At 37.6% G+C, this 15,975-nt stretch overlaps 1 protein-coding gene across 1 annotated transcript in view; it reads left to right on the top strand.

The window, feature by feature from the left end:
- Positions 1-15,252, top strand: part of LOC111870714 (suppressor of lurcher protein 1) — a gene marked incomplete at its 5' end in the record, with an annotated part of 329,242 nt that extends 313,990 nt beyond the window's left edge. The window contains 5 exons of the mRNA XM_023863211.1: positions 143-329; positions 3,968-4,158; positions 7,811-8,018; positions 12,973-13,220; positions 13,936-15,252. Of these exons, the coding sequence (XP_023718979.1) occupies positions 143-329; positions 3,968-4,158; positions 7,811-8,018; positions 12,973-13,220; positions 13,936-14,009 (908 nt within the window). The remainder of the gene's footprint in view (positions 1-142; positions 330-3,967; positions 4,159-7,810; positions 8,019-12,972; positions 13,221-13,935) is intronic.
- Positions 15,253-15,975: the final 723 nt, after the last annotated feature.

The following is a 15,975-nucleotide window of genomic DNA, read 5'->3' on the forward strand; positions in this document are numbered from 1 at the left end:
AGAAGTGGCCGCAGTACAAGGGACTTGTACATCCCACTAGCAAAAAAAAAAAAAACAGGTGCTGGCATAAATTTGGTCCTTACATTGGACTACTTGCTAATACTACATCTGATGTACTGAAAGTATGTGATATATGTTTCAGCTTCTAGTTGTGACGTAGTGCTGAACAGCGACACGACAAAGAATGGGTCCATATCATCACCCCTGTTCCCCAGCCCATATCCTCCTCGCAGCTACTGCCGGTATGACTTCCAAGGTCGTGGTAAAGAGCGAGTTCAAATCGTTTTCAGCGACTTCAACCTCTACCATCCCCCAGATAATTCAAAAGAGTAAGTTTCACAGTTCATCTCTACTCTATACATTAAATGACAGTGATATCATATGAATTGTGTGAAGAATGCTGTAATTTGTGAAAGAAATTGAAACACATTAAAATACCATAGTACATTTCAAGGACCTGACGATAACAGAATAGAAACAATGAGAACAGAACTGATGTTTATTTGAAATAAACATAAAAGCACAAATATTTATGAAGGAGATCCATACAACATTATTATTATATTCACGATGTTAACAAGATTTTCTTGAAAGAACTAATAACCTACTTTCCTGTCACTCTAATCTAAGCATCTCATACGACAAGTAGAAAAATAACTTTAATATGTATGCGTAATGAAGTCAATAAAACAATAAAATTGGGAACCTAATTGCTAATCGGAGTGATTTATGCAGTACACCGTTGAAATGGCCTCATATGTCATGATATTTTTATGGCTCAGGAATTCAAATGACATTGAGGTACACTCCCCTATAAGCCCTCATGGCATAGTGCTTAATTAATTAAGCACAGGAAGAACTTTAACTTCTGAAAAAATAAAAAATTATACCCGGGATAGCGTAGTCGGTATAGCAACTGGCTATGAGCTGGATGACCGAGGGGTCAGAGTTCAGGTTCCTAGGGTCAAGAATTCTCTCTTCTCCACGTCGTCCAGACAGGCTCTGGGGTCCACCCAACCTCCTATCAAATGAGTAACGGGGGCTCTTTCCCTGGGGGTGAAGCAGCATGGGTGTGAAGCTGACCACTCACCTCCAGCTAGTGCCGAGGTCAAGAAAACGTGAATTTATACATCCACTCCCCCACACTCCTTTTTGGCATAGTGCTAAGTTAGTTAATCACAGGGACAAATTTACTTCTACCTTTGCCTTATTACCCTAACAGTCTGAGAAACTACAGTGTTGGTCTTACTAATGGGAAGGATTTGTGATGCATGCCACTGAGATTACCTCAGATGGCATGACACATACACACCATGTTTCACGACGATCGATTCAGGAATTCAAGTAATATTAAGGGTATTTCCTCAACAACTTGAGAGGCTGTGCTGTTGGTATTAATGATCTTAGGGGATTTATGAAGTACGCCGGTGAAATGAACTCGATTGGCATTATACTTGTATATCTATCAAGTTCCATGATGATCGATTCAGACATTTAAGTAACATTATGATTATTACCGCAACAGTTTGAGGAGCTGTAATATTGGTATTACTGATAGAAAGGATTCATGAAGTACGCCTTTGAGATGGCTTCATTTTGGCATAATGTTTATACCAAGTCTCATCAATATTGGTACAGTCGTTCAAGAGAGAGTAAGATTTTTCCTCAGAATGTTGAGGGGCTGCAATGTTGGTATTACTTGTAGGAGCGATTTATGTATTACACCAATCAGATGGCATCAGACGCCTTAATATATACACATACCAAGTTTCATAAAGCTTGGTTCAGCCATTCAAAAGCTAATTGGGATGGGGTATACACATACAGAGACAGACACACACACACAGAGACATCAAAGTGATCTCATACGCTTACTTTTATTTTTTTCAAAATAAGAAAAGTAGGCTAAAAATAGGATTGCCAAAAATGCATAAGCAGAATTTGATGTCCTTTAAAATTATTTTATTGACCTTGGCTGTTCAGTTATTTTACATCACTACTTCAGCTTCAAGTGGGCACGTGGTAGCATAGTTGGTTGAGACACTATGTTAAAAACCTGAAGGCTGCGGGATCAAATCCCGATGAAGTGGATTTTTTTCAATTGACGTAATCCTTCCTGCCGCACTATGGCCGTGGGGTCAACTCAGCCTCTAACGGAAATGAGTACTAGGAATATTCCTGGGGGTAAGGGGCGGCCAGTGCCATCTGTGAGCCGAGTGTCTGGAAAATGTGGGAGCCCCAACATCTCACAACCCTATGGACCTCCACGGCCTGTTACAGGGATACTTTTACTTTACTTCATCTTCAAAGTTTCAATAGTGTCACATAAGGATGTTATGACTGGAAAGTACAAAAATATGTTATGTGAAATGATCAGAATCAATTTTCAAAGAACAATGGAAGCTAAGTACTTCAGTTGAAGAGACTGTTTTGCATATAATATTCATTTACTGCATACAGGAATCTGTTCTTAGATATCCACTTTCACAGACATCACCCTCCATCATGTCAGAAATTTTATTTTCTCATATTCTGTTAAATACCCATAATCACATTTTGATAGTTATTTACAGTTAAAGTTGTACATCTTAGTAGATATTTATTTTGTGTCATATTCCAAAATTTTGCACAATGAGCACATTTTTTTTTAGAAAATCAATAAGTTCTGTTTGAGCTTCATGTAAAGTAAGTGTTACACATGCTCCAATAGAGTTTAAAATTAAATTCATAGGACAACATTTAGTGTAGACCTAATGATGTCAGATTTCATCAAAACCCACTGTGTAGTTCTGGACACAGCACACTGACACACTCACTTTATGCAAAGAATTCTTTACAAATTGACAGAACTTTACCATTTGGGTCCCACACAACTCATGAAACTGCTAGATATGTGGTCCTCTGCCATAATTGTAACCAGGTGCTTCCCCATATGGAAGTCAGTCTGCCCAAAAATGTCTGTGTGTTTGTATGTTTCTTTCCTGTTCATGCAGATCGGCAGGTGTATTTTCACATTTATTTTTTCACCATGATGGGAGGAAAATCTTAACACTAACTCAAATGATCAAACAAAAACTGGTATTTAGCAGTTAGCAGTAGTTAGCAACTACTGAGCTCACTTCTTTTATTAAACCTCGTACTTCAGCTTCAGCATCAAGTAACAGAATTTGGAACAGTTTTCCAGGTTTTGAAGAATTTTCTACTCAGTTGTCATTAACAATAACTTTATGTTTTCCTTCTGAGTTTCCATGATGCACAGATAAGAATGGAACCTCAGAAAAGCAGAGAATGACCACAAACTTACAAGCAGCTCATTCGACTAATATGGCAGCATTTGAATGTAACACACACACACACACACACACATACACCATCAAGGATATAGTATATCATTGTCCCTTCTAATTGTGCCTGTATTCACAGACTGCTAGTTTAAGCCTGAAGGAACTGGCTTGACTAACAACACTTGTGATGGACTTGCTGGATGTGGCATCACCACAAACACATACAAGACAACATCAAAGAACCGTATTTTCGAGAATGACAAGGCAGCACACGTTCGGCCCCCATCAAGAGAAATAATAAGAAAGATGACATGAACCTACTTGGTTTATAAACTCCAATAATATCTTAAGAAACCAGTTAGAAATATTTTAATGTATTGGAACAGCCACAGTAGTTGTAAAAACTTTAGATTTTATACCCAATTATATATTATTAATATTATATACAATATATTTTAACTTCAGAACATATATTGTAATAGTAACTTCCAAGTGTATTGATGTAAAGGTGTCCCTCTGATGATGGTCTCTGAAGACCGAAACATGTACGGGCATAAATAAATGAAGTAAGAAAAATCTTCACCAGTCACACTAGACGGAACTGTTTAACTTTTCATGATATTGTTAGTGCAACGGACCAGAATGAATCAAATCAAATACATTAATTGTTCTTGTGTTTACAGGTGTGAAAATATTGACTCCTTGGTGGCAAATGTACATATTGATGGTCGAATGGAAAAAATTGATAGCTTCTGTGGCAACACTGTGCCTAAGCCTCTTATGTCCAATGGCCCAAGACTCATGTTGGAATTCAGAGGGATATATTCCTCAAGATATTCCAGAGGTTTTAAAGCCACTTACAGTTTTATAGAAAGTGAGTATATTGGAATATAAATTAATGCTTAATAAGTCAAGATATCTAAGTCATTATAGTTGATATAGTGATGGACTTTGTGCTGGATGACCCAATTTCGATTTCTGACAGTGCAACATTTTTCTCTTCTCCACAACATCCAGACCGGCTCTGAGGTTCCGTCAGCCTCCTGTCCAATGGGTACTAGAGGCTCTTTCCCCGAACATAAAGTGGCAGGGTTTTGAAGCTGACCACTCACCTCCATCTAGTGCCAATGTCAAGAATTATGGAGCTATACCTCCACTCCCCCATATGTTTTCATGGTATAGTGCTTAACTAATGAAGCACAGAACAAATTTACTTTTTTTTTCTTTACTTAACAGTAAACATAACATGCTTTCACTTGAAGATATATTATTTATTTTTCCCGTTTACATGATTGACAGTGCTCAAAGAAAATTTTTTCAGTGGACATACTCAGTGATTTATTTTTTCATGAAACAAGGGTGATTGTACTTAATTGTGGCAAAAAGGGAAAATGTGATAGTTTACAATAAAAATTAGGAACAAAAAATTCAGATACTTAGTTTATTCTTTCAACCATTATCCCTTCACATTTGGTAAAGGATTTTTAAATTCTTATTTTTGTGTTTTAAGAAAAATGATGCCACTATGAAACACCAATGTCTACACCCACAATAAAAGAAAGAAAGAAAAGAAGAAAGACAAAACCCTCTTAATATTAAACCACTGTCAAAAACCGGTAGATCATCAAGCTGTGCGTACATGTGTATCTAGAAGGTAGAACTCTCAATTCATTCTCAAGCTTCAACAAACGGTCATGTGTGGTCACCTGCATGATCTAGGCTATGGATGGCACCCATATTATGCATCGAAAGCAGAGTGAAGGTGTTTCTGAGCCATTATGGATGTGATAGTGATGCAGAACTTTCTGTACATATCTTCTGGAAATGTAATTACCATTATTTAAAAAATTATACATATATATATATATATATAGGAATTTAAATTATAGTTGAACAGTAGGATTAAAATCAATTGCAGAGATTCTACCTTTTTAAATTTGTTCTGTTCATATACCATAAGTTTCATCATTTTAAATTTCAGACTTGTTGTGAAGTATTCTGATGTTAAACAGTCTAAACATTTTTATGTAAGTGGCTAGGACAAACATGTTCATGATTACTGTAAGATTTGATGGCCAAGAAAATTGAATTGCTGTATAGTTTTAATACATCAGATTAAAAAACTGTGGGAGCCTACCACAGTGAAGCAAGTGCTACCCAATGAGCGCTCACCATTGCAGCTCCAACACCCATTGGTTAGTGCACCGCCCAGCGACAAAAGTATAAAGATGCAGGCCTTTGACATGCTCGCCTCAAAAGTATGAGGCTTAAACTTTGTGGCGGTCAGGCATATGACCGTTCAAGTTACTAGACTGCCGTGGTAGCAAATTATACTAGAAATAGGGCATAATCTGCTGTACAATGCCTGGATTGACAGAGGCCTTGTATATATTGTACATAGAAATAGTAATTAAGACTAGAATTAAATTATAAATGTATGTCAATACTGACAATGGACTGACTAAGACTGACAAATGACAGATCTGACCTCTCGTCAGAGAGGGCGCCCCAAATGGACAGGACAGCAACTTTCACAAAGAAGAAAACATCTGGTCATGAGACCCAGCTGGGGCTTGACACCAACACAGACAGACTGACTGACCGTCAGTTGTAACATGACTTTGACTTTGAATTTGACTTTGCTCGCCTCAAAAATATAAGAGGCTTAAACTTGGTTGCAGTCAGGCATACGACCGTTCAAGTGACTAGACTGCCGTGGTAGCAAATACTACTAGAAATAGGGCATAGTCCGCTGTACTGAGCCTAGACTGACAGAGGCCTTGTATATATTATTTTTTTCCTGTGGCGCTACAGCCTCAATTTGGGCCTAGGCCTACCTCCGTGAAACTCTCCATTTCACTTCGGTTTACTAGATCTTACACATACGGTAGGACTCCTTAGGCGAGTGATCAGCTCGTGGCAAGGCCTCTACCTGTAGACAAACACAGAAAAATGCACACAAAGATCCATGCCCTGAGTGGGATTCGAACCCACGATCCCGGCTTCCGAGCGAGCGAAGACAGTGCATGCCTTAGCTGGCTCGGCTACCGTGACTGGCTTTATATATATATATATATATTATTATACATACTAGATATTAAGATTCAACTGTTAATAAGTGTACATAGTGACAATGGACTAATACTGTCGCCTATGACTGACAAATGACAGACTCAACCTCTCGTCAGAGAGGGTGGCGCCCCAAATGGACAGGACAGTAACTTTCACTTAAAAATTAACATCTGGTCATGAGCCCCAGCTGGGGCTCGACACCAAGACAGACTGACTGACCATCAGTTGCAACATGACTTTAACTTTGACTTTGACTTAATGCTAGCCACAGTAACAACTGGTCACAACTACGTTTGCATCAAGAGAACAGTGCAACACCGAGTCTAATAGTAGCCACACCACAGCTGACTCCACTAGTGAGCACCAACGCTCATCAGGCCAGCCAGCCTCACAGCCCCTAACACCAGCTAGCCCGCTACTGTAAGAGCTTCACCCGGCATCCCACCAACTCGCAATCACAGGGCTGCTGTAAGGACGAATGCTGTCACTAGCTCAGGCTAGTCCACTACGAAGGGGGTTTTCACTGCTATTCATCGGGCATGCTCGGCTTCACTGCTTGCCTGTAATAGTCATTCTAACGGCAACAATTATTTGTTATAATTTTATGCAGTTGTCTCTTGGAGCATCAATCTTCCACAAAAAAAAAGTCTAAGTGGACACACTAAAAGGTATTTCTTTCTGGTGCTTTGTCACACACAAAGAAGCACTGTCACAATCTTTTTAGACTTATTTATGGGAAAAAATAGAACATTATGAGAGATGAAATACATGGAGCTGGATAGGAAAGTCTCCATTGGAGTGCAACTCAGTGACATTTTTTAAATCCTCATTGTCAGTATACAAAGTGACACACATTTGGAGACAAATATGACAGGAGTATTAGTGGCATTCAATATAACATCTCGATATATTCAATTGTGGCAAGCATTTGAAAATAAGCAACTTTTGTTAGTCATTTCTGTGGACAATCACAAATGCAAACATGGTTGTTACTCCAGCAGTTACCAGGAGGTGTGAATAAAATAGAAAAAGAAAGAAAAAACTTACAGCTGATTTCTCTACAGTAAATTGAATCTGATGCGTCTTTCATGTAAAACAGGAGTGCTAACCACTCTACTGAGATACTCATTAATAAGAATATTTAAATTTAAAGACTGAACTTATAATGCTACTGATTTCCTGGCAGCAAGTTCTTATTTTGGCAAACTGTTTAGTATGGCTGCTATTGATGTTATGTAATATTCATTAACTTATGTAAGAATGAAGAAAAATACTATATTCCTCAAATATTTGCTTGGAGGATTATATTTCTATGTTTAAGGATCTCATATGATACCATAAAATCTTGTAATTTTTATGTTATATGTTAATAATGAGCTATGTTTCTCTCATTCCAATAAAAAAAAAAAGTACTCAAAAGCTAGTAAAGTGGAAAATTTTGGTTTGTGTTGCAGACTTTGGTGTAACTACTGGTCACCAACTTCCAGAATATCCATGTGCATTTGCATTCAATAGCAGTGAAACCCGCAATGGCACATTTGCCAGTCCTAACTTCCCTGGCTTCTATCCTCGTGACACCGAGTGCCATTACTTCTTTCAAGGCAGTAGAACTGAGAAAGTTCGCCTACATTTCAGTTATTTTGATGTAGAAGGAGTCTTACCGTGAGTAATCGGATTTCTCTTCAGAAGATATGTCAACCACTTTTCTCAGACTAGACCCAAAATATACACAGGTACCTTTTGATGGTCATTGCAACTGCAAACCAAACACTGAATTTGTTGTAATAATATCAGTTTGAAAACAATCAATTCAAGGAAATAGTCCAAAACTGAATAATATAAAGTAGATCCAATAGCTTCAGATCTTCAATAACAAGGAAAGATGCCTGTGTTTATTTCTAGTAAGGCTGATATTAATCTGTTAAGTCATATTAATTTGCCATAGCTCAATTAACTCCCTTCACTACATTATCATGACATTTCATACAGTCTGCTGAAGAAATACCTTTATATTTGACTGCATATGATGACAATGACGACGACGACGATGATGACATCATCTTAGTCACCAGATTTCCAGAGAAATCCATAACATGAAGATAGCAGATAGAGTAAACACCTATAATCCATTATCCAAGCAACCAGAATTTTTATGCAACTGGAAGAATTTTGAAGAAATTATATCATTTTTACAAAGAACTTCGAAAGGTAGTTGTATTTCATAGATGTTCACCAGCTTTGTTATAATGCTCTTGGCTGCCCACAGCAGTGCTCTATATCATTCTTGTTCAAACAGTTGCCATTCCAGCATAGGTTAGTTGAGTTTGTCCTCATGTAACAAAATCCAAAATATTTCACCAATTAGTACATTGTGCATTTCATTTTATTGCCTCTTTTTTCACTGTAAGTTTAACCTTTAAGTGCCGAAGTGCCCAGTTTGTGCCAGTCATGAGTAAGGTCGTCGTGGCCAAAGTACCCCGTTTTGTCCAGTCAGGCATTTAAACTCCGCTAGTGGAAGCGCGCGCACACGCCGCTAGTAGAAGTGCATGCACATTCCTAAATATTTATTTTCAAATGTAGTAATTACCAGACAGACTTGAATAAAACCCTAATAGAGGAATTAAAATAATACCTAACAGAACAACAGCAAATAAAAATATATGTATGAGTTATGCCAAAACTTATCCACGATCCAGTAATTTTATTGCAGATTCTGCAGATAGGTATTGTGACATGCTGAACCCTACCTCTCCAGCTGCACGTAGCGGTAACATAGCGCTCGCGCAATAGGCGAGTAATCACCCCGCATCCTGATAGCTATGCAACGCACAACGCGCGGTGACGTCACGAGCGGAGCCGAAGTGAGCCGAGCGGAGCCGACGTTAGCCGAGTCCCCGCGACCTTGAAGCTATGCAAAGCGAATCAACAGCGGTGACGTCACCGAGGGATATCGCGGTTGCTAGACAGCAGTCAACAACTCCGGGCAGAATGGCTAGCAACAAGGCACCAGACGACAATTGTCCGATCAAGGCTACATAAGGAGCAGCGAAGGCTATTCACAGTCAGTCAGCGAGTCCTGGAGCTACCGCCGAGTGAGTCCTCGAGCTACCTCNATAACCGCCTAACAGGAACGGACATTTAAACGCAAGGGAGCATCGGGCATTTAAACGAGCACCAGCAGCGGGCATTTAAATAAACTCCGGCCAGCTCAAGTTTACCACAATTTCGAAGTCCGGCGTTTAAAGGTTAATACTGTGTAGGTTTGTCTGCTGGACTGTACTGTACCTGGTTTGTATACAGGTTTTTTCATACACATGACAGATTCATACAGTCAGCACACTCCGTTCCCTAGACATGCCAGGCAACAGTTTATTGTAGATGCTTTGAAAATGTGGTGAAGTTATAATATTTTGGAATGATACTAAATCAAAATTGCATTCATGAAAAAATTAGGAGTTTATTAAACCTGGAGAATGCTTGCTACCATTAAATTCAGAAACTTTTGTTTTCCCATCTACTATGTATATATAAGATGGTGGGGAAAACCAAAAAGAAAGAGACCACTAGGAAGACCAAGATGTAGGTGAGTGGGTAATATTATAATGGTTCTTAGATAGCTAGGATGGGGTGGTATGGACTGGATTGATCTGGCTTAGAATAGGGACTGGTGGAGTGCTCTTGTAAACATGGTAATGAAATATCAGGTTCCTTAAAATGTTTGGAAATTCTTGAGTAGCTGCACAACTGTCAGCTTCTCAAGAATGGCTCAGGTCCATAGTGTTAGTAGTTTACTATCTATGGTCACCAAAAGTTAAACAGTATAAAATTTTAACTTTGCCTGTTGTTTTGTATGGATATAAAGCTTGGTCTCCCATATTAAGGGAAGAATACAGATTAAGGATGTTGAGGACAGAGTATAGAGAAGAATATTTGGCCAAGAAGGAGTTAGTAAAAGGAGGCTATAGAATACTGCATGACGTGGAGCTTCGTAACTTCTCCTCATCAGATATTATTAGGATGATCAAATCAAGAATGAAGAGATGAATGTGGTATGTAGAGAATGTTCATTGACTTGTTCTGCATCTGTAGGCCTTTGGCCGGGTATGGATTTATGGAACGAATAAATATGAATGAATGAAGGAAGGAATTAATATAAACTTTTGTTAAACCCTGATCACAAATGGCACCTCAAGTGCAAAGTTTCATGAGAAGATATTGGTGAAAAGATTGTACTGATGTTTCAGAACAACATATGGTAATGAACCCCTCTAAGCTGACTCAAGAGTTTATTATAGGAAGTGTATAAATGAAGGTTGTATTTATAAGTGCAAAAGCGCTGTGTGTCTGCATATTAGCATGGAAATTATTGATAGAATCTTCAAAGCTTTCATGAGATGTCTGCAAAAATCAACTGTACTGGCCACACAATCAGCAGTGGAGAATGTGTTGAGAAAGAATTTTATGTTTAAGCCATATTGTCTCAAATTTATATAGTAGCTGTCTGAAAATGACAAGATCAAATGGAAAGCAACATGTCCAAGCAATCTGAAGTTTATTAGGTATTTGGTGACTATTTCGTTTTCAGTGATTAAGCTATCATTTATCTTTCTGGAAAAAAATGAAGAATGTTAACTTGTGGAGAACTGATCAGCCCCATGTCATAGCACAAATTATCCACAACTTGCTGAGAGTCAGTGTGTTTTATGGTGTATCAAAGACAAAGTAAGAACCATTCTTCTTTTCACAAGCTATTGTTACTGGTATGGCATACTTAGATATGCTGGAACAATGGTTATTGCCCCAGTAAAAAAAAAGATCTTCTGGAACAACTCCATTTCCAACAGGATAGAGCTCCGCCTCATTTCTATATGGCTGTGACAAACTTCTTTGACAAAAACCTGCCACAGGCTTGGACAGGATGAGTAGGATCAATTCCTTGGCCACATAAATCTCCAGACCCTTCCCCATGCAACTTCTACATATGGGGCTATGTGACAGACTAAGTGTACCAACCTCTGATGCCACAGTCACTTCAAGAGCTTGAAAGTGAATTTCACAGGACATACCAAATATCAACATCCAAAAATGTTACTGTCAAAACTACGATGTTCTCACATCATACAATGCACGCAGTAACAAGAGCAAGACACAACCCAGAACACAATACACAAATGAATGTAGGAAGAATGCTCACATAAAAGAGGACTGGCGTAATTCGCGTGTTTGAGATGCGACATAGGATGAATCCTGAAAAGTTTTAATATTTAGAATTCGTCATATATGATGAATACAGATTTTAGTCATTTTAGAATGAAGACATCATGGCATGCAGTGCAGTAGTTTAACGTGCATAGAGACACCTGAAGATGGCACATTAGTGCTGAAACACATAGTGTAAAAGTGAAGAGTAGGGCGAAGAATTGTATGCACTATAAGATGGTTAACATAAATCATGGACATAATACAGACACCATAAAGAAAAACACACAAATTTTAATTGACGCTACTCAAGAGGTTGGTCTAGAAGAGAAGGCAGAGAAAACTAAATATATGTTGATATCTCGATACCAGAATACAGGGCAAAATCATGACATAAAGATAGCCAACAGATATTTTGAAAATGTGGCACAGTTCAGATATCTGGGAACGACTATAACAAATCAAAACCTGATTCAGGAGGAAATTACAAGGAAATTGAACTTGGGTAATGCTGCTACCATTCAATCCTGAATCCTTTGTCTTCTCGTCTGTAGTCTAAAAACATGAAAATTAGAATATACAAAACTATAATTTGCCTGTGGTTGTGTATGGGTGTGAAACTTGGTCTCTGACATTAAGATGAAAATAGGCTGAGGGTGTTTGAGAACAAGGTGTCGTTTGGACTGAAGAGAGATGAAGTGACAGGAGGTTGGAGAAAAGTGCATAATAAAGAGATTCATAACTTCTACTCTTCTTCAAGTTAGATTCGAATGATCAAGTCAAGGAAGATGAGATCGACAGGGCATGTAGCACGAATGGTAATACGAGGAATGTATGTAGGATATTTGTGGGAAGAGCAGAAGGAAAGAGACCACTGGGAAGACCAAGGCATGGGTGGGTTGACAATATTAAAATTGATCTTAGGGAGATGGGATGATATGGACTGAATTGATCTAGCTCAGGATAGGGTTCATTGGAGGGCTCTTGTGAACATAGTAATGAACATTCAGGTTTCATAAAATCCTGGGAAGTTCTTGAGTAATCTGCACAATTGGTGGCTTCTTAAGAAGGGCTCAGCTCCGTGTGTGAGTGAGTGTGTGATGCCCGGTGTCGAAGAATCACAGTTGTGACATACATGGAAAGAACTGGAATACTGCATTGACGTTTGCAAAGTAACTAATGGAGCATCTATCAAATATCTATACATACGCTGCATCATGAGTTTCCACACTGTCTGCAAGATGTTCCATGTTTATATCCATAACCATTTAAAAAATACCCTTTTACAGCAGAAGCTTCCAGAATTTCTAAAATATCCTTAATTACCCAATCCACGTACTCCTACATTATAACAAAGGTGTTAATTCTGTTTCTTTTCATCTGAATTGCTTGTACAAAGTAGTGTGTATGTTTACAGGTGTGAAGCTATCTCTGCTAGTGACTATGTTGAATTTTCAAACTTCATGGCACATGATCGCAAGTACTCTCGGAAATGTGGTCAGCTCAAAGAGTTTGATATTGAGTCAGACCGCAAATTCTTCAGGGTCACTTTCCGCTCTAATGACAGACTTGATGGAACAGGCTTCAATGCTACATACCAGTTTCTGGATGAAGTTGATTCGTATACATCTAAGCCTGCCCAAAGTAATCTGTCCCATAAGACAGGTAAGCATCTGAAAATGCAACTACATTTTCATAAAAGATTAACTGACCACTATTTAGCTTCAGTGTCGGTGTTCTATTTGTTTTAAGATCATAAATGGACCAGAATATTAAGGAGCCAGTTTGTGTTCTGACTGTGCTGAACAAGGCAATTCACAGGATGCTTTTTTTAATTTCGCATTCCACAGTTTTCTCTACCAATTGACTTCTATTTGAGAAATATGATAAGATATTTCTTGAAATCCAAACTACAACAACCTTCCAAATTTACAAAATTCTGTAGTATAGTCAATAACACTCTTGCTTCATATTCATATAATTGCTTCAAATATTGGCTAGGAGACTGGCTACCTCACTAAGGATTTTCAAATCCATCTTCACATATATGTTAAATAACTCTCTCTGATGATACATTATTTTTAAATATCAACAGTGGCCCAGGATACTGAGTTCAAGTACATCTATACCTACAGTTACCTATACCCAAGTGGATAGCACTAGGCTTTGTAGGCAAAGGGTTTGAAACTTTGTAGCCAAAATGAAAATTAATTGACTACCAAGAACTAACTCTACAATAATTCTGTCACTACTCTTAACACTTGCTAATTTAGAGTGAAAAATCTTTTCAGTATAGGGAACTCTCATTAAAATTCATTGCTTTAAAGGAACTTCCTAATTACTAGTAAGTAACAATATGAATCTGTCTTCACTATTACAGATTGTGAAGTAGCACACTTCTTACTGATTCTCCTGCTGTGTACTGCCCTGCTGTTGTTCACAACCAGAGGTTGATAGGGAGCTGCCAGTCAGAAGTTTGGATAACTAGCAATACATCGGTGACACATAGGTCAATACTGCACACATCCTATCAGAGAGCATCAGTGTGTTGTTCTGAATATTATTACTATCATAACCATTGGTGAACATGAACTCTGGTAAACTGGACAATCAGTTTCTAATACAAATACAACCATGGACATTAAAAATAATAAAATAATGTTCTTTGTTATTTATACCAGAAGAGATAATATGAAGATTGGCAGTATTGTTGGCATCTTTGTACATATATCTCAACACAAATGTATGCATACAAAACACCTACACTCCTTCTCCAAGTAAACTGTAAATAGCATTATAATTCTACACTAATTTACTCTACAAAAACTAATTTACTGAGAGTTAAATACCTCATTGCTTCCAGTGATATATTAATTGAGAATTCTTGCAATGAACTTAATTTCAGATTTCAGTAATTCTCCTGAAAAAAATTAAACACCTAAAAATCAGATTGATTGTGAAGCTGAGGACTTAATTTCCAATATTAAATGCTTCAAGAAGTCTTTTAGTTTACAAAACGTATGCACCAACAGAATGTGGACTAACTATGTCTATGCACTCTAAGTTGATTCAGATTAGTACCAACTTTTATACAAAGCACAAAGCTGGAAAGAACTTGTGAAGTCACTTTATGTTTGGAAAATGTGGAGAATGCGTTTGTAGCTCTTTCAGGGGAACGTAGCTCCATCATAATCTAATTTTGGTTGTGATGGAGCCCATTTAGGACAATTCAACAAATGAGAAACACAAGAGGTAGCTATGGTTATGTATGTTGATTATTTTGTCATTCCCAAATTAACTGTAGAACTCTTCTAGATAATTTTTGTAGAGTAGCAGATGCCCTTCAATAGAAACACTTGATAGCAGCCAATTGCACAGTTATTTGTTACAATTTTTATGGTGCATCAAGTGCTAATAGTATGTATGACTGACTGGTAGGTGACCTATCACCACCTGTCACACCGTGTTTGATACTGTGTCAGTGTGCAGTCATCAACATATACAATGAATGATTATGCAAATGGCTATAGTTCTATTTTCTTAATGTATATTTCCCACAGCTGAATTATTGACACTATCACTGTGCCAAATGCCAGCTCAGCACATCGTGACACATCATGAATCTAACTTGGTCACATGGAAATAACTATGATATGTTTTTAACAAGTCTGAGATAATAAAACAGTTGCAAACTCCACATGAAGTGTATATTTGACAGAATCACCTGTCCTGATTATTGTGTCATTCTATGAAAAAGAAATATTTGAAATGGCTGATGAAAGTGTTCTCTTCCCTCATGATGTCATCCTTTTCTATTAAATGCATGAAAAATACAGCACAGAATCTATTAATAAAATACTGTCCTCTGGGAAAAAGAAGAATTTTATTATGAGCAGATTTTTGCACAACCAAAACAAACATAAAAATAAAAATAACTTCCTAAAAAACAAAAGAGAATAGGTTGTTACTTCTGTGTCATATTAAACGTGTTTTAATCTAATTACTGAATTTGTCTATTACAGCAACATTATCAATGTCCTGTTCCATAATAAGTTAAAGAAGTTAATCTCAGTCAGTGACAAATCTTGCCACTTTACATTTTTAAAGTTGATTTCTAGCCTACTTACCTTTCTTTGAGGAAAGGAAGTAGACTTAAGACTATAATACTGTCCCTTTGCTCCCTGTTCCATCTTCTGAACCATCTCACTGATTTTCATAAGAGAACCCATCAACCTTATACATTTTAATTTCATAACAAATAATAACAGAATGGGTGCATGAATCTGTGAAACAGGAATGATATTAGCACCACTCAATCTATTGTCCTGAAGTTGTGTATGCTAATAATTCTTCAATGGATATGAAACTACTGTTATGGCAAATTTTTCTGTGGACATAAAACAGTAAGTTGGTGGTTGAA

This window comes from Cryptotermes secundus, unplaced genomic scaffold (assembly GCF_002891405.2).
Source record: "Cryptotermes secundus unplaced genomic scaffold, Csec_1.0 scaffold59, whole genome shotgun sequence".
NCBI lineage: Eukaryota > Metazoa > Arthropoda > Insecta > Blattodea > Kalotermitidae > Cryptotermes > Cryptotermes secundus.